The 19746-nt window shown below is 44.4% G+C and overlaps 3 protein-coding genes across 3 annotated transcripts; 1 reads left to right on the top strand and 2 right to left on the bottom strand.

The window, feature by feature from the left end:
- Nucleotides 1-391: 391 nt before the first annotated feature.
- coa7 (cytochrome c oxidase assembly factor 7) lies at nt 392-4690 on the bottom strand. Its single transcript, XM_031868382.1, has 3 exons — nt 3594-4690; nt 1933-2073; nt 392-1166 (listed from the first exon to the last, which is right to left on the bottom strand). The coding sequence occupies exons 1-3, from the start codon at nt 3697-3699 to the stop codon at nt 721-723; spliced, it is 693 nt and encodes a 230-aa protein (XP_031724242.1). The 5' UTR covers nt 3700-4690; the 3' UTR covers nt 392-720.
- On the top strand, nt 4026-12077 carry zyg11 (zyg-11 family member, cell cycle regulator). Its single transcript, XM_031868373.1, has 18 exons — nt 4026-4505; nt 4609-4774; nt 5012-5223; nt 5315-5632; nt 5757-5870; nt 5956-6072; nt 6160-6300; nt 6800-6976; nt 7894-7958; nt 8090-8189; nt 8282-8332; nt 8415-8576; nt 8732-8779; nt 8875-9072; nt 9171-9223; nt 10135-10232; nt 10390-10564; nt 10660-12077. Exons 1-18 carry the CDS (start codon nt 4482-4484, stop codon nt 10664-10666), a joined length of 2226 nt encoding a protein of 741 aa, XP_031724233.1. The 5' UTR covers nt 4026-4481; the 3' UTR covers nt 10667-12077.
- On the bottom strand, nt 10778-18605 carry echdc2 (enoyl CoA hydratase domain containing 2). Its single transcript, XM_031868381.1, has 11 exons — nt 18331-18605; nt 15867-15934; nt 15672-15759; nt 15484-15570; nt 15314-15406; nt 14525-14581; nt 14347-14409; nt 14119-14243; nt 12925-12975; nt 12806-12853; nt 10778-12680 (listed from the first exon to the last, which is right to left on the bottom strand). Exons 1-11 carry the CDS (start codon nt 18572-18574, stop codon nt 12603-12605), a joined length of 1002 nt encoding a protein of 333 aa, XP_031724241.1. The 5' UTR covers nt 18575-18605; the 3' UTR covers nt 10778-12602.
- Between the last annotated feature and the right edge of the window lie 1141 nt (nt 18606-19746).

Here is a 19746-nt window from a genome sequence, read left to right as displayed (position 1 = left end):
ACATTGACAAACCACAACGTTAAAATGCTCTTAAATGTATTTGTTAGTGATAAAAACAGAATATCATATTCTATATTAATACAACACTGTAAAAGGGCCACTCTGCATAATGACTATAACTTTTGATACTTTTAAGTACATTTTACTTGTAAACTGTGTATTATGAGTACTTCCACCTCTGATAATGTCCCCCAGTTATTAACAATTCTAAAAACAGAATTATATTTTCCTGTTTGAATTACATTTGGTAATTTTGAGCTTCACTATTTACTACACAAGGTTTGTTCCAATTAAAGTAAATTAAATTAGTTGGCATGCCATACTAACATACACAATGGTTATGTCTACATAGTATTAAGGTTGATGCACACGACAATATGACGACAGTACACCGAGTTCTATAAGTTTATACCACAAGTCATCGTCCTTCAAAAGGCATTATAAATTATCTTGTACTGTACATGAATTACGACTCATTTTATTGCTTTTTCATCTACTTTATACATTTTAGCTGAAATCTACCAATACAAATAGTCACTACTACTTTGACTGTCGACACACTGCGAGTGAGGCAAACATCCATTTCATCATTCTATATTTTTTTAAACACATCATCTCCTACATTTGAACCTCTCAACAGGTTGTTTTTGCACACACAATCTTGTCCCCACACAAACAACCTGAACACCAAATAAAAAATAACTTCATCAAGTGTCACGTTCACTCCCCGAACTTGAGCTGCCTCTCCTTCTCCAAACCGTGCAGCTCCTTCGCCCGGTTCTTCAGCTCCTCGGCTTTCTTCTCGTCCTTCTCCGTGCCGTCCCCGAGTCTGTACATGCGACTGGCGTTGGCGCAGCCCCACACGTGTCCCAGCTCACAGGCCCTGCTGGCGTACTTCAGAGCTTGATTCATGTCCGGCGGCACTCCTTTGGCGTTGCCTCCAATGAACATAGCGCTGAGGTTGAAGCAGGAGGGAGCGAAGCCGCCGGCGCAGGCCTTCTCGTAGTAGTGCCGGGCTGCTGCGAGGTCAGGCCCCCCCTCGTTGGCTCGTCCGTCGTGGGCCAACAGGCCGACGTTGTGGCACGCGTCTACAGACTTCTTTCCGCCGGCGTGGCAGGAGCGCATGAAGCAGGAGTAGGCCGTTTTCAGACACTCTGTCACGCCGCCTGGTGGGAAGAACTTTAAATCCATCACTCGAATAAAAATCAGACATCAAGAGAGCAACAAAAGAAAGAGCTGCAAGTATCGACATTTAAAAGTACTCAGTTTAATATTCATGTGTTCACAAGTAAATCATATTCATCAATATACTTTATTAAATGTTTAGCCCATCACAAGTAGGGCTGGGTGATAATTTAATATAATGATTTAACGTCTTTCAACTGAGTCATATAGAGATATCATGATTTGTCTTAATTGATGACAAGAAGCACATCAAAGTTTCTAAGACAAGAATTCTGCTCATGGGGATACCTCAGTGTTGTTAAATCTTACTATCGTCTTAATCAGATTGCTCTGTATTCGTGTGCTTGCATGTCCACGTAGTCAGTGTATAGCAGGAAATATATATTATTTTTTTCTCTATAATTTCACTTGGAACTGTTCTGTTAGTTTTGCACTAAAGTTCTTGATTAAATGAGAAAATACTCGCAAAAATAGGATTATTTCATATAGACTATTTATTTACTTACCAGAAAACATGCCATATTGTGATTTATATCTTTATGGAGGTATGAAATTTTGTTTTCATGTATATTTGCTGAGAAAAACTTTATCTCGCAAAGTAACCAGTGACTTCACTACATCTATAGAGTTCACTGTACTTTGCTTGAATACTTAATGTCATATTTAGTCCCATTCATGCGCACAATGTAAACACAAACACCAGAGAGGATGAAATAAGGAAAGCAAAGAGCCACGTTGCCGTTCTACCTTTGCCGGTGACGTGGTAGGCCCCCAGTTTATAGCAGCTCTCTCCGTGTTTATTTGTTTCACAGTTGTGTTTCAGCACTTGTGCCGCAGACTCGTAGTTTTTCTTCACCCCTTCCAAGTAGTCCGAGAGCCTTTGGCACCCTGAGAGCAGCATGTCACAAGGAGAAGGAGGCAGACGTGTGAGGAATTAAGCATTCCTAGTATGTTTAATAGCACCCTACTGGTGGATATTATATGTCAATATTTACTTATGGAAGTTTTAAACCATGGAGTGTGGTCATTGAATATATTGAGTGTCTGTGAGGGGGGCTTCCAGATCACGACCATATAAAGTGGTGAGTGAGGTATGTGCCAAGAGCGGGGGATGGACAAAAGTGGCTGTAAGGAGGGGGGGGGGGGGGGGGCTGACCAGAACAACAGGTCAAAGGCCAAGGAGGAGCTTATTGGATTTCAGCCAATCATTGAGCTGATCGATGGGCTAAGGAATGTGTAATATGAGACATTTCAGAGACTCTGCAGGGACAAAGGGTTTGAAACTCTGGAAGACTTCAGATTCTCTGCGGGCCATCGGGCAGGGGCCACCACCCTGTCGGGTGGTACGGATAGGACCTCAATTCCATGGAATATATATGTATAATCTTGTAATTCATAGGATTCATAGGGGGACGACGTGGCTCACTGGGTTAAGAGGGTTGTCTGGTAACCGCAGGGTCAACGGTTTGATCCTCGACTGTCGTCGATCAAGGGTCAACGTGTCGTAGTGTCCCTGAGCAAGACACTGAACCCCCGGCTCCCCGGGCGCCTGTCATTGGCAGCCCACTGCTCCCTATATACAGGGATGGGTCAAATGCAGAGGTCAAATTTCGTGTATATGTATATGACAATAAAAATGGTTTCTTTCTTCAGTTTGTAACTGTTTTAGCTTCTGTTAATTATTAAATACTTTTGATTTAAACTTCAACCAGTTGATTCGGCCTTATCTTGCTGACGGGTCAGGAGCAGAGAGAGGGGGGCTTTTTCCTTTGCCTTTTGTTTGAGAAATTCTGAACATAACAGACGTCACACATCAAACACTCAAAGTTACATCTCTGTCAGAACTAAAGGAGATGCCTTTTGAATCTGCAGAGAAATATAGTTACGTGGAATAGACTCAGAGACACAGACACAAGGCAGTTATCTTTCTGCTGACTTTAACGGGTAAACTACTGCTTCTAGTGAGGCGATGCATTTCCAGTGGATCCTTTAGTCAAACATTTATTTTTTCCTATTGAACTCATCAGAGCTACATTAAAGGGTAATGACAACCTCTTACAGTGTTTGGAAACCCTTCCTTTATACTCTTGGTGATCTTGACAGGGCGCATGGACTTTGTTTTCACAAATAAGTCATGTACACTGCTTTTCCTTGTCTTTGAAATGGTACTGATGTATATAAAAATGTATATAATGTAATTCATATGTAGGCATAAATTAATGCAACCCAGGTTAACTAATTTATTTATTTGTGTTCTGTAATTTGGCAATATCTGTGCTGTGTTCTTGCTTTGGTTATGTATACAATTATATTATACATTATACACATATCTATTAAAATAATACTAATCTCTAGCTGGTGTCCAATGTTTCAGCACCATTAATCTGTGAACAGCGCACGAGAGTTACCTTCAGGGTCGTTTTCTTTGTAGCATTGGAAGCTGTACTCCACTCCCAAATTATCCAAAAACTGCTCCACTTCCTTCTGATCTTCAAAGTTTATAAGTCCGGCCATATTTATTTTTTTAACGTGACTTTAATCGCATGTGCTGAAGGATTAGCTCCCACTACGTCCACTGTGACCTTGTTGAATGGGTAACCGAGCACTGGAGCACTGTTACGAAAGCGTTTCCTTAAAATAAAATAAATAAAAAATACCAAATAGAGATGATTACCGGTAACTGTAGAGGTGTAGTAAAAGCGCACTATGGTTACTTATACAATAGTTTTCCTTTGCAAACAGTAGAAGAACATGCTCACGCGTGTCTCACCGGTGTCTCTGCTGATGAATCTCTTCCTGGTTTAATAACCCTCCTTTACAGGCTTCCGTAGTCCCACCCCCCTTTTTTCCGCGAATGCACTTCCAGTGTTGTGACGGTTGTGACCTTTTGTTTACTGTCTGTCTTGTCAAAAAATAGAAACTAACTAGCTGGCCGTGGGAAACCATATTCCTCCCTCCTGCTTACTATATTACAGAGCTTCGGACGCAACGGGGATTAGTCGATATATATATATTTTTTAAAACATGAATTCCGCCACAACAGACAGCTTTCGACGTGTTTGCACGGGGAGCGATTTACCTCAACGGAGGCGACCACAAGTGAGCTAGCTGGTTAGCTAGCTGGCTAACGAACCGGTCGGTGCTCGCTCGTCGTCCTCCGGTCCAGGTTTCTGTGTTGTTAGACAGGTTAGCGTGACGTCCGGCCCTCAGGCAGGTGGAGACTACAAACTGAAACTGCTAAAAACGGAGTCGTTTTAGCATTTTTTTTTTTTTTTTGCCGAAATATTTTACAAACCATGGCCTGTAGTTTCCTAAACACGGTGAGTTTTTGTGCTCTTTAATCACGCCGTTGAAAAAAAAGTAAAACAACAAAGGACATTGAATGCATCTAACGGGTCCCCCCTTTTTGTTGTTGTTTTGCAGGATGAGGCGTCTCCACCGGCTCTGACGGACCTGTGCCTGACCCACGTGAGCCAGAACCTGGAGTGTTTTTGTGTGAAGCGCCCCGATGGCTCCCTGTGCTTCAGAGAGGCGGTGCTCTTCCCGCAGGAGCTGGCGGACCAGCTGCTGGCCAAGATGGCCACTGAAGGTAAACCTGGGCCCTATTTAAAGACTAGTTTTTACACTTGTCAAATCACCTGTTGAACCGTCAAATACCAAACCCTGAAGAACATCAATAATGCATACTTTCAAAGGCTACTTAATCTGATGGTATGTGTGTTGTCACTTAAACCCAAACCCTGCTGTTGGTAAACAGATGCAGTATTGTGCAAGTCCTGCTCAGCCCTGCATGAATCCAGAAATTAAACGTCTCATTCCACCGCAGGTCTGTTGAATGACAGCACCGTGGGTGTATTTCGGAACTGTGAATACCTGCGCCTGAGACGTGCCTGCATTCGTACGGCGCGCATCTCTGCGGAGGCCTTCCAGAAAGCCCTCTGCTCTCACAGACTGCTGGAGCTGGATGCTGCCAGGGTCAACGCGGACCTCACTATTCCTGATATCCTACAGGGACTGGCCTCCAATAAGTATTGTCAGGTAAAGTGAGAGTTTGTTTGAAGCACCCTTGATATTAAAAATAATTGAAACTTGTTAAATGTTTGTTGTTTTCTCCCCATACGTCCTACAGGAGTCCCTCCAGCGACTCGTCCTAACGGGTCTCACCATGTCCTCTCTGGAGGAACCGATCCGGCATCGCTTCAGCTCCCTCCAGGGCCTCCGCTCCCTCTCTCTGGCCAACGTCGACTTCTACGACTCCGGGCTCGTCGACGTGTGTTCGCTGCCTCGGCTGGAGAGCCTCGATCTCTCCAACACCTCGGTCACCAACCTGAGCCCGCTGCTGGGCCTGAAGGAGCGGCTGCGCTCGCTAACTCTGCACCAGCTGAAGAGGCTGGAGATGAGCACCGCTCAGCTGCTGGGAGTCATAGGCCAGTTGGATGTTTTGCAGGTTAGTGGGAGGAAGGAGCCGCGCTGTGTGTCTGCTATTAAACCCGTTTTTATTTGATTGATTTGTACTGAGAAGAACACTTTCTCCATGCTTGTTTTGTTCTTTACATCCACTGCTAATGCAGCACCTGGACATCAGCGATGATAAGCAGTTTACCTCTGACGTGGCTCGTCAGCTGCTTGGACAGCCAGGCATCCTGCCCGCTCTCATTTCCCTGGATGTGTCTGGGAGGAAACAGGTGTGTGTGTGTTTATTTTTCTCTCTGGGCATTTCAGTTAGATTGCAAAGGAAGCATACGGGCTAAATGTGTGTGAACATCGCAGGTCACAGATGCAGCTGTCAAGGCGTTTGTGGAGGAGAGGCCGGGGATGACCTTTGTGGGACTTCTGGCCACAGATGCTGGGTTTTCCGACTTCCTCTCAGGAAAAGGAACTCTCAAGGTAGGTGTAGATGTTTGCGTTATCATTGCAACATTACGCATTGAAATGCAGGTTTGCTACAGAAAGCTGTGTCTTGTGTGTAAACAGGTAACAGGAGAGGCCTACGAGACCCAGATCTGCGAGGCCCTGCGGCGCTACAGTGAGAGGGAAGGGTTCGTGAGAGAAGCTCTGTTTCATCTGTTCAGCCTGACCCATGTCATGGAGAAACCGAGGCCCGACATCCTCAAGGTGAAACCACGTTGTTGTACTTTGACATTAAGTCATTTTTCTCATTTCAATAAATTTTTTTGCCTTATTTCAGAGAAAACTATGTAGATTGTCACATTACATTGTTTTAATAGTTAATATGAGGAACATCTAACATGTTATGAAGCAGTCTAATTGTAATAGTGATGCCTCTATAGGACCTACTACATCAGGGCGGTGGAGACTGTCGGACCCTGCTGCAGTGAAATTATTTCTAAAGGGCCTCTGGTGCTTTGAAACACTACCGCTTTTATCCACAGGGACCGCCAAAAGCAACACAAAATGAAATGTCCTCATAGTAGCTTTAAGCATTACATCTAATGTCTGAATCACATATTTATCTGAGAAGCTCTGGGGTGTCATATTTCATTCTAGAAAGTTTTATGTCAAAGCCCAACACCCCCACTAGCTTTCCGCACACTTCCTCATCTGTCCATTTAACACAATATTACTTTCTTCTTCCCTTGTTTTTTTTCCCTAGCTGGTAGTTTTGGGTATGAAGAATCACCCCGCCACTCTGAATGTCCAGCTGGCAGCGAGTGCCTGTGTGTTCAACCTGACGAAGCAGGACCTGGCAGCAGGAATGCCGGTGCGACTGCTGAGCACCGTCACTCAGCTTCTACTGGAGGCCATGAGGACGTTCCCCAACCACCAGCAGGTAGCTTCCATGCCTGCGCTGCCGTCATAGTGGCTTACGTCATGGATGATATCAATCACAATCAAACGTGAAAAAAGGAAAAACCTGACAGAGTTTACCAGCACAGGGATCCCTGAGAAAAAGGTTGTTTGCTTTTCCATCGAAGAGTTAATCCTCATGGATGAAATATCATGATACAAATATCTTTTGTCATAGAATGTCACCAGTTTCCATCAATGACGGACAAGCCAAGCAAGGCACAGATATCTGTAGAAAACTGTCTCTGCTGAGCTACAAAACGTCAGTAACACCATTTCTAAAATAAGCCAACTGCTTAGAATGTGGATTTTGTTACAGTAAAGAGACAAAGTGCAGGAGCACACATGTATAATATACTCTAGTAAATGTATTTATTACTAAAATATAGAATGATTTCAATTTGCTTCATAATAATACTGGAAAATATTAAATTAAGTGTCAAAGTAAATGTTGATTTACATTTGTGAATGAACTGTTTTCAGTCATCGGTAGCTCGGACCAGTGAGGTTGTGATCGATACAGTCATGTGATGGAGAGTAGAGGCATTGCTCGAGTTTACTTAACTGCTGTTAAGCGTTAATTTAGTCGGCAGGATGAAGTTGGCGGTGGGACTCTCTGTTAGTTTAGTAAAATCCCAGAGAGGACAAGAAGAATTGTTTTGCAAACTCACCTCATCGTGTCAGCCTGAACATTGTGTTGTGTTGGGGAACTTCCCACAGCCCCAAACACAGTGCAGCTTCCCTTTTTATTTGTTTTCCTCACCGCGAATGGAGAGCAAATAGAGAATACAGTGCAATGCGAGACCATTGTGCTTTGTGAACCATTAATGAAATATTCAAATCCGTGTGACCTTCACTGGAACTTTGGACTGATGCCTGTTTTGGTTTCTCCGTCTGCAGCTGCAGAAGAATTGCCTCCTGTCTCTGTGCAGCGATCGCATTTTGCAAGAGGTTCCATTCAACAGGTGACAAATACAAATAGCACAAAGTCTTTTGAGAAGGACTAAATGTATAAAAGATTGACACGATCATATCGTTAAACAAAGGTTCTCTATGTCTACAGTAGAAACGTTTTCCTCCTCTCTCTGTGTGGCAGGTTTGAAGCTGCCAAACTGGTGATGCAGTGGCTCTGCAACCACGAAGACCAGAACATGCAGAGGATGGCCGTGGCTATCATTTCCATACTGGCTGCTAAGGTAAAAGTTCTACTGTATTTGTATCACATGTGCTTTTATGAATGCATTCTTGTTGTGTTCTTCCTAAACGCTAAGACTTTTGCTTTTCCCAGCTGTCCACAGAGCAGACGGCTCAGCTGGGAGCAGAGCTGTTCATAGTGAAGGTACGGTTCTCTTTTCGGCTCTGATCATTTAATAATGATCGTTTTCATTACTAATATGCTCTCTCTCTTTCCCTTCCTGCAGCAACTGCTCCACATTGTGCGTCAGAAGGCCACTCAGGGCGTAGTGGACGCCACCCTCAAGTTTACGCTGAGTGCACTCTGGAACCTCACCGATGAGTCGCCGACGACCTGCCGCCATTTTATCGAGAACCAGGGCCTGGACCTGTTCATCAAAGTTCTAGAGGTAATGTCCAGAGAAATGTCCACATGTAAATAAACAGCAGGCGCTGCCTACAAAACAACTCGGGGGGCAGATTAGCATGCTCGTTAATCATCGCATGTAGAAGTATGCGTGACTTCGGGGGCCGGCTGACTCACTGTTTTCTTCCCCCTCCGCAGTCCTTCCCCATCGAGTCCTCCATTCAGCAGAAGGTTCTCGGCCTGCTGGTGAGTTCACCGCTCGCTCATTACCCTTTATAGAAACGGAATAACTTTACTTTATTAAGACACCATTGTTCCCCTTTCACCTTTTCGCCGTGTAGAACAACATAGCGGAGGTCGGGGAGCTGCACGTGGAGCTGATGGTGCAGGGCTTCCTGGACCACATCAGCACCCTGCTGCACAGCCCAGAGGTGGAGGTCAGCTACTTCGCCGCGGGCATCCTGGCACACCTGACGTCACGAGGAGAGGAAGCCTGGACGCTCAGCCGAGAGCTTCGGGCCTCGCTGCTGGCGCAGCTGGTAGGAAACCGCGAAACCACTTCCTGCAACATGGATACCGGCATTACTGTTATTTTAAAAAGTTAGTTTGAGTCGTCTGCATTTTTGTGTCTCTCTAGCATGACGTCATCATGAAGTGGCCCGCGCCCGAGTGTGAAATGGTGGCCTACAGGTGAGGCGCAGCTTCTCTACAGTAAAATAGCCGCATTTCTCACCTAAAAGTTTCTTAATTTTAGTCACAGGACTACTTTTAAAGGAACTCACAGGTTCCTTCAGCCCATCGTTGACAAATGAGTCCACTGGTGTATGAAAAAGCGACATGACACACTGCAGCCTGCAGCTCAGAGCGTCTGTGTCCACAGTAAATCATCTGTTGATGGTTCTTTATTTGTGCTCCAGAACGTAGCTGCCGTGATGCAATCAGAAAATAGCTTTTTCTCTCTCATTCAGAACGCTCTCTCTCTCTTCTGACACTTGCAAGATCCCTCTCTTTTTTTTTAAATAAGCCAGAAAGCGACAACAAACTTCACTTTTAATGTTGTCAAACAAAGAGAGATCCTAAAATGCTCCTATCGACACTAGAGAAAGTCCTTGTTTTATGAATGAAGCGGTACACGAGTTGACGCTGCGGCGCTGTGTGTTTGCGACAGTCGTCCTTGCAAACCTCAGAGAGTACTATCCCCCCCCCCCCGGACCAGGGCTTTTTGAGGGGTAAAATGTCCCCAGAACTTAATTTAGACCCTGCAGGCAAAACGCAATGAGTTCCTCTAAAGGTTCCCAGTTTCTGAGGAAAGAGGCTCATAATAAAGCAAAAAAACAATTAAATCTAAACAAGAAGGTCCGCGTTTTACACAGATGTTATGACCAGAACCTGATTCAGCATTCATTACCTGTGACACAAGTTAAGGAAGGACAGATATCAAGGTCATTTTCATACAATACTCAATCTATTTAAAATGTTCTTTATATTGAGCTTTGTACCTTTGAGTCAGAACATGCTTTTCTTAAGCCATAGATACACAGAGAAGGACATGTGACATAGACTAAATACTAAATATATTATTTCTGTTTCTCATTCTTTAGGTCATTTAACCCCTTCTTTCCCCTGCTGGAGTGCTTTCACACCCCCGGTGTCCAGCTGTGGGCGGCCTGGGCCATGCAACACGTCTGCAGCAAGAACGGTGAGACGGACACGTGCAAATACACAACTCATCATCGTAATGCTAGTTTTATAAATTAGGCCATTCAATCGCAATCCACCGCCATCTGTCGAGGCAGTCGCTCACTCGCTCGCTCGACCAAGCGGCTGACAGGCTTGGATGTTGTGTGTTTCTGCAGCCGCTCGCTACTGCAGCATGCTGCTGGAGGAGGGCGGCCTGCAGCAGCTGGAGCTCGTTCATACGAACCCACAGACCCACAAAGACGTCAAGCTGTTGGCTAAGAGCATCCTGGAGAGCCTGCAGCGCCACAGTGCCCGCACCGGGCAGCCCGCCGCCACCATCGCCTCGCTGAGGTAAAGACTCACGCGCCGAGTACTGATCATGTGCTACAGCGGCCTCGCGCTGGACGGAGGTCTTTCAGTCTTTTTTTACATTTTTTCTCTTTCAGAAAATGAGGCTCCCGGACCAAGAGTGAGCCGACTCCCACCACAGAGGGGACTTCATCAAGGAAACACAGAGGAAAAAGACTCCGCAATTCTTTGCACACACACACACTAACTTTATTTATTTTCTTTTGTTTGTTTCTTGTGATTGAAAAAAATTATTTAATTATGAGAACTGGTGGTCAGTTAAGATTTTAATACCAAAATAATGAAAAAAACCTTTCAGTGCTCACGTGCAAATCTCAGTTTGAGGGTCCCGCCTCTGGGTCCTCAATACTGCTGCTGCGCTCCTCTTTATTTAGTCCTTTTTACCAGCTAATGCCTTTGATTTGATGCGACGGGACACTCGCCTGAGGGCGGTGTTCACTGGGTTCAAATGTTCCAAATGTTAAAGATGAAAACCTTAACTAAACGCATCTCTTTGAGAAGCTCCAGTTTATTTACTTTCCTCAACATTTGGCAGCCGCTAAATCAGAAGATCCAGAGTAGAGTTCAAGCGTCCCCTCTGGACACGAATGGCAATAATGATTTTTGGTCAGTATAGTGGTGACATATTTACACGTGTATTATGGAGTCACAGCTGTGTTTTCTCTTTGTATATATGCGTATGTTCGCTGTGCTTTCATATGCGTGTCACATTCTGAGACAGCGCTTCGGTGTGAGCATGCGTGTGTAAGTACGTCTGTAGCTGCATCTTTAAAATCAATAAACGTGGATGTGATTTGTACATAATAGAAAATGAGAGAGAAACAGGACGTCGGGTTGTTCAGTATTGGTTGCATGGAAATTATTATACTGCGTGTTCCATTGTTCATCTGAGAATTATGATTAAGAACAAAGTAAACGGAGATATATGGGAAATATTCATGAGTGGAAACATTAGTATCCAACCAGGTACACTTCCACTGTCCAGAGCAGCTGACCGTTGAGCCCACATTCTCTCTCATTCAGGCCCCAACATCCTCCTCTATGCAATCCAAACTAAACTAATGTTGCTTATAAAACTGCTGTCAAACCCTGATTCAGTCCCGATACGACTCGTTGGACATAGAGATACGATATTGGGCTACTTAATGGTACTAAAAAAACAGCTGTCAGCAAAACACACATCACCTCATCTGCTCAGTGAATTATTGTTTTCTGTGCATCGATTGTCGTATGAGCTTGCTAGTCGTGCATGAGCTGATCTCATCGGCTTCAACAAAGGCAGAGAGCAGCAGAATCTGTGTGTAGTTCTGTTGCTCCTGATGCGTCGGATTGTTTAGTCGAGCCTCCGAACATCGGCCAGTGTCGGTTTAATTCAAGATGGAAGATATAAAAAGTAGAAGATCCTGTGCGTCTGTTAGGACTGTGCCATGTTGCTGCTGAGTCACGTTATCATGTTTGGAAATAAAGAATGTTCATTCCCATAAACTGGAGATGACACTTTGTGTGATTTGTCTTTTTATTCCAAAGATGACATGAAGAAGTACGGAATGTGTGAATTGAACGTTAAAATCTATGGAAGTAGCAATGAGACATAAGGAGGAACTATCTCCAAATAATGAGTCAGCATCTCCAAATAACCACATATTCTCAATATTTTGATTTTGTATCTGTTTCCTAAAATAATGATTTTGTCGGCTCTCTCAAAAAAATTTGACACATTCTCAATATTTTGACTCAGTATCTCATTACTTTGAGATACCGAGTCATTATTTTGAGAAAGATTCTCATTTTCAGATGTTAACTCATTGTCTTGAGAATCATTTCTCATCACGGTGGCTTCCATAAAAGTCACCCTCCGTCAGTCTGATCCTGAACGTCACAAAACACTGGTGCTGACCTCCGCTGGTGTATCGACACAGTGGCTGGGATGCACACACCAAATCAATGGGTGTTAATTGTCTACCAGACATGAGGTTTTATATCCGAGTCTGTGAGAGAGAATTCAATAGTGCGAAAGAGTTTATTCCCCAGTGTAGCGCGGGGGTCTCTTCTCTAGGAAGGCAGCCATTCCCTCCTGTCTGTCCCGCGTGGAGATGACCTGAAAACAGAGGGGACGGGTTACATGAATGTGTAACGCATCACGGGGATCATTAGCGTCCGACAACCATCACGCAAAATGATGTTTTTCGAAGCATTAGAGAAGCAAAGGGAGTCGGGTCTTACCCGAGTGTAACACATCCTCTCTATCGCCATCGCTGCACTGATGTCGACCTGGAAGAGACAGATTTCAGTCACCACCATCACTGATGTAAAACATATTAAGTCTATGAATCACGCTGTACCTCAATGCCTCTGTTCACCGCCTCTTTTGCCAACCGCACAGCGATGGGAGCCTGGCCAACAGAAAGGAAAGACCGTTAAAGCCATCGCCATGAAAGGGAAATATGTCCGGCACAAAAAGTAGAAGAATAACCAAAAGACTTATTGTATATTGTGATATATTGCAGGAGTCAAATCTAGGGTTATAACCCCGATGATGTCATAGTGATGTCACATCTCTCGGCCTGGGCTCGGCGACACGTTTAGAACAGAAAGCGTTTGAAAGACGTGTTTGGAGGGGAGGGACGAAAGACGCAGATGAGTTGCATTATGGGAAATGTGGTGTGTGTCTTTGGAGCACGGATTCTGACCACTGTTTGTTGTTTTTAAAAGTACTTTGCTACAAGGACCTTTAATTTTGAGTTGATTTTGGCGGTCACTGTGAATAAAAGCGAGAGTGTCTCCGAGCACCACAGTCCCTTTAGAAAACCTCATGTTACTGCAGCAGGGTCTGACTCAGTCCTGGTTCTGGTTCTTCCGAGCCCGCTGCCGGAGTCTGAGCTGAAGAAGTTTCTGGTGAATCTTCACATCATCTGACATGATCACAGGCATGAAAACAACTGTATAGAAATCACCAGTATTCTCGCTGAGGGTCTCGTCTGCTTATGTAGGTCCTATAAAGGCATCAGTACTGAATCAAGACTGTTTCATTACCAGTTAAAAGTTCCTCGCAATAACTTTAAATAGCACTCAAATGCAACGGTTGGGACTCCGAAACATTTACACACTGAAGCCTTTTTCTCCCGAGGCCACAACAACACTAAGAGAAAAATCCTCGGGCTCAAGCAGCTCATTATCTCCTCCGTGCTACCTCACTTTCATTCAATGCAAACTCCTGTCAATCACTAAATCCACATCAACACAGGCATGCCTCAGTTAGTGTGAGAGTGTGTGTGTGTGTGTGTGTGTGTGTGTGTGTGTGTGTGTGTGTGTGTGTGTGTGTGTGTGTGTGCAGTGCTATTTGCGGTCCATTTCTCCACTTGACTGCCACTCTGGCCCTGCAAACTGAGGGCATCTGAGCTGGAGTGAAAGAAATATGGAGCGACAGAGGGCCTGGAGAGAGGGAGTCGAGAGGGGGAGGAGATGGGAGAGAGAGAGAAAACACAAGGAAAGGGGGTGAAGAAGAAGAAGAAGAAATGTGTGTTTTGCTCTCTAACCTGGGGCAGTATCTCTCTGGCCAGGCTGAGCGCCTCTGCGTACGCAGCGTCTCCGCTCTGGTTCTGTTCAACAGCTCTGTTCACGAGCCCGATCTCCAGAGCCGTCTGTCCTCCCACACGCTTACCTGACAGACAGACAGACGGGTCAAAGTCTGAAACGCAAAGCCCCTCGCTGAACAATAACCATCCTGTGTCTACAGCGACGTGTCAGCGTTTCTGTTACACCACCTGTGAAGATGAGCTCTTTGGCCAGAGTGATGCCGATCGTCCGCGGCAGCCGCTGAGTGCCCCCTGCAGGACAGAACCACCTCAAGGTTAACTTCTCACAGCTGCTTTGTCTCTCTCTATACGTGCACACTCGGTACTTTGCAAGGTCTTTTTTTTTTGTGACCTCTCATTGTCTTACCCGCCCCCGGGAGCAGCCCCCGCGTCGTCTCAATCAGACCCATCTGTGCAGTGTACGCTGAAACACACACACACACACACACACACACAGAGGACAGTTGAAGGTCTCTGTGCTGCTGAGGGCCATTAAGGTGTGGGGGGTGTGTGTGTGTGTGTTGGGGGGCGTAAAGTATGACTGATGCCTCTGACGCAAACACCTGCTAACCAAGCTCGTCAGCGCTCAGCCAATTACGGAGCTGCCACGAGCTCGATGGCATGAACAGCTGGGCAGATGTGTCTGGCCTCGGCAGCCATCATTAGTCCCCAGAGCTCAGCAGCAGATCATTAAGACCGCGTGCAACGGGAACAACAACAGACTTGTGTTTTAGCTCCACGATTTCTAGATGTTTTTGTTTAAATAGCTCAAAAGCTTAACCCCTTAACATCTGGTTTCAACCTTTAGTTTTTAGATTCTGTAATTACCTATAATGAATGAAAACATTGATAAATGGTTCTAGAAGTGACGAGACAGCAGCTTCTGTCCTGACCCTTTCTAACAGTTTGATTGATCGACACCGATGGGTTAAGGGAGGCCTGTCAATCTAGAACAATGGCCCCATAAGTGGTCGCTACTGTCGTCCACCGTCCCACTGAGCCACTTATCCGATACGAGCGGACCGGTGACAGCTTGTGAAGAGAACATGGCGTCCCCTTTCACACACAGTTAACGTCACCTGAGGGACCAAAGAAGAACATTAAATGTGCTCAAAAGAGGAAAATGCGGACTCATCCAGTTCAGAGGTTCACTCACCGGCAGTGCGGAGGTCACAGGCCATGGCCAGCTCCAGCCCGCCTCCCAGGGCGACGCCGTCCATCGCCGCGATGGTCGGCATGGGCAATGAAGCTGCCGGGGCGTTACAATGAACAGAGAACACATCAGCACTGGGACTCACTCTTCACCTCACACGCTCTCTGTCTTACCTATCTCAGTCATGAGCGATCGCAGGCCGTGAACAAACAGATCGGACTCGGCGTGGTTCATCCCGGCCCTCTCCTTCAGGTCTGCACCTATGATAACGTACACCGTCGCACGTCATTTAAAAACAGCCTTTGAGCACAGATCCAGAGGCACGGCAGGTTGTTTTCGGTCGCTCTAGACAAAAACTTACCTGCACAGAAAACACCCGGCACCAAACTCCTGAAGACGACCACGAGAGCGGCTGAGTCACAGGACAGAGTGGACACCAGATTTTTCATCTGCACACACGGGACACGGTGTCTCAGTCAGTGTGTGTGTGTGTGTGTGTGTGTGTGAAAGAGAGAGACAGGTGATGATGATGATGATGATGAAGGGGGCTGCTCACCTGTGACACAAACACGTAGCCCAGAGCGTTTTTTTTCTTGTGTCGGCACAACAACACCTCCACTATGCCTGAGGAAGAGAGAGCAGCAACTTACGGTAAATCTATCGATGCTTTTACATGTTGATCAGTCTTGATGCCAGAACTACGGAAGCCCTGAGCGGCAAGTGAGAGAAAGGAATGAATCTGGTGATCCATTTTTATGAGGTCTGATTACAATTTTGTTTCTCTTCTTCGTTTATGATTTAAGAGTAAGTGAATTGTTTTCAAAATAAGTATCTTGTTTATTTCCATCTGTGAAACAGGCGGATAAAAGACATTTTGTCAGGTGAATATTTTTTTTGTCAAGAATCATTTTTTTAAGTTGTTGTTGTAATACTCATTTCGGCCACAGGAGGCAGAACTGCACCACTACCACATGTTCTCAATAGGACTAAAAGCATTAATGTTTCCTTACAGGTGAGTTTAAATTGACATAGCTAGCTAACACAAAAATATAAGTACCTTGTGTTTGGGAAGAAAAAAAAAATGTAATCTTATCCTTAAATCATAAACCCAGGAGAGAAAACAATTTGGATCGGACTGAGAAGAGTCTACGGAGGAGGAGACCTCGGCTGCGGCTGAAAAATCCAAAAATGACCTCCTGACGTCTATTCCTAACCACTTTTCCTCGACCTCTATGGAAAACGTCACGGGGTCAAGGAAAGATGTGAAGGAGAGTTCATGAGGAGTTAAGAAAAGACGGATTAGAGAATCCAACTCCACTTTCACTGAGCTACCTAATTATGATGCGACGGCGGATGTCACTGACGTAGGTCTTTCATGGAGAAACTACAACAAAGGACTACAAAAAGCGCAACTAAAGCATGACCCCATTAAATCTGTTTCTCAGCATGCATGCAGGTTATATAAAGAGCTGCTTTTGTGAGAGGCTGCTTCACTCGTGGTGTGAAGAAGAGAAACCGGAGCTCCTTCCTTCCTTCCTTCCTTCCTTCTGCTGTTACACTTAATCAACATGCTTCAAACCGATAATTCAACATCAAGAAAACTGTTCAATATCAATGTTTCCTTTATGCAATAACGTAGATTCGGTTATATTTTGCTTTTTAACTGTTTAATAATTTATCATAGGCCAAGCTTGCTTTTTGTTATTTTTACTGGTGGTTCTTGCTTTTGAGAATTTGTACATTGTTTGCTATCTTTACTGTTTATTTACATGTTCAAGGTAAATAAATAAATACATACAAAATGATACAAAAGGCTTGTCACTGTCTATTCATCCACTAACACAAATCCTGTATGAGTAATTATTAAACCTGTAAGATAAGCATATCTTTTGTTTTCATGGAAGGTCGAATGTTGCGTCACTTTAAAATGGTGCCGCCGCAAGGAATTGTGGGGCTGCTTTATCTACGGTCCTTTCATAAAGGAAGGTCCAGTGTTTGCTATGCTAAAGGAGCTAATAAAGGAAGCATTGAAGCACCTTTCCTTAGCATTTAGAGTATTATCATGGCGACCACTTAGATACTTCTGGGTCGTTTCGCTCAGTTAGGAACCTTTCTGAGCGAAAAGGAATATTCCTCCGCAGCCCAGAATTGTTCTTTCTCTCACTGGCCTCTCAGGGCTTCCGTACGTGTACTATGTCATGACTAAGAGTCAAGTCAGTGTGGAAGTCTATTCCTGTCTGAGAAAGAGGTAGAGCAGCAATAATTTAAAGAAAAGAAGAAGAAAAATAGCACATTTTATGATCAAAGGGATTAAATAAGTGTTCATGGATTCTTGATGAATGGACACGATCTATTTCAATAATGAATAATAGTTAGATCCTCCGTCTTATATTGCAACTGATAACTATTTTTTGGGTTTTGGAAAATATCTGGAGTTCTAGGAAACTGATGTGAGTTGATGCATGTTGTTTTTTAGCAGCTAATTATGAAAATAGTAGATTAATAAATAAAATAAATCATTTTCAGTTGCAACCCTAATTGAAATAAATTGCCTCCATAACTCACATTTGAGATTATTTCGCATTGATTTTCTTATTAAGCTTCATGTGTTTAATAATTAACTTGCCACGAGTGTCCTTCCTTAAAGTAACAGCATTTTAGAGAAATGTTTTGAGAATATTTTATGTGAACAAATAAACATTTAGGTTTCCGCTTAATGTGAGGAAAACAGACCCATGGTCCATATATTCCTCTACAGAGAATCATTGATATAATAACTAAAATAATTAAACAAGCTCCCTCGACACAACTTCCCATTTGAATAATTTTCCAGAAATAAAAAGCACTTGAGGGAATATAACCTGTTCTTCTTCAGTGAGTAAGCAAGTACATGTATTTGTGCAGAAACAGCATAAAGTATGTAGAACATCATGCTGTGGTATCACATGGATCCCTGAGAGGTTACTGTCAAACAGTGACAGTTTGAACAACGTTGAATCCCACAAGTGTGTCTCTCCTACCCTTGTCTTCCCCCTCTAACCGCTTCACATCCACCTCCACCGGACCGGCCGCCTGCGTGTGCTGCCCGCGGCTGTGTGCGCGACAGCACGCCGGCAGAGGGCGGCCGTCGCCGGCCAGCAGCAGCGGCGATCCGCCCCGGGGGACCAGAGCGGACGTTCGGCTGTGCGTTTCCCGCAGAATCACTCCATTCCACGGCCCCGACGAGCACCTGCGACCTGCGAGTCTGCGGAGGAGAGTTGCCATGTTTGTTGCTGTTCAGTTCTCAGAAGCAGGAAGATCCAGCAGAGCAGCAGGAAGTGGGCGTTTCTCCCTGTGAGAGGAGGGACTTTCAAATCAGCAGTGACGGACAGTTTGAGATAAAGCTGTACGCACCAGAGAAACACGGGCGCAGGACACAGTGGGCCCCTCCAACTCTGCTGTATATAGAAGACATTGTAGAAATTAGTTGTTCAGCCTCTTTTTGTTTTATGTCTCTTTGTAGTTGTTTGTGTCTTTTAGTGGTTGTTTTGTGTCTCTTTGTGGTAGTTTTGCCCCTTTTCATAGCTGTTGTGAGTGTTTTTGTAGTCTTTTGTGCATCCCATAGCAGCTGTTTTGCATCTTTTACTTGTTTGTGTCTCTTTGTGGTTGTTTTGTCTCTTTTCATATCCATTGTTTGTATCTTTGTGGTTCCTCTTGTGAGTCACTGTAGCTCTTTTGCATATTTTTGTAGTAGTTTTGGTCTATTTGTCGTCCCTTTGAGTCCCTTTGTAATTGCGTTGTGAGTCTCATTGTGGTCTCTTTGTGCCTTATTGCAGCTGTTTTGCATCTCTAAGTTGTCTTGCTCTATTTGTAGTCTTTTTTGTGTCACTGTAGTTTTTTGGTCTATTTGTAGTCTTTTTGTGTCTCCTGTAGTCATTTTGAGTCTCTTTGTAGTGGCATTGTGTCTCTTTGTTGTCATTTAGTGTCACATCGTTGTCGTTTTGCCCCTTTTCATCGTTGTTGTGAGTCTCATTGTGGTCTTTGTGTCAATTTGCAGCTGTTTTGTATCTCTTTGTAGTTTTTTCTGTCTCTTTATTGTCTCCATGTAGTCATTTTATATTTTGTAGTGGTCATTTTGAGTCTCTTTCTGGTTCAATTACATTTTGTAGGTGCAGTCCAGAGAGGCCCCTGGGCCTGCTCCTGGTAGGCCTGTTCAATAATCCATCCATGCAGAGAGCTAAAACATATGATATTCTAAAAATGCATCATTCATGCCTGAAATGATGAACTGATTTTGGTATCAGGATTTATTTATTTTTGTGCAATACCTAATACCAGTCACTATCTCGCTCAGCACTTAAAATGTCTGTAATTGTGAGGGTTTGTTTTTACTTCCTCTCTGTCTTCTCACACACACACACACACACACACACACACACACACACACACACACACAC

This window comes from Anarrhichthys ocellatus, unplaced genomic scaffold (assembly GCF_004355925.1).
Source record: "Anarrhichthys ocellatus isolate YVR2014 unplaced genomic scaffold, GSC_Weel_1.0 scaffold42, whole genome shotgun sequence".
Lineage (NCBI taxonomy): Eukaryota > Metazoa > Chordata > Actinopteri > Perciformes > Anarhichadidae > Anarrhichthys > Anarrhichthys ocellatus.
Note: the sequence above shows the minus strand (reverse complement) of the source record. Positions and strands in the feature narration are given on the sequence as shown.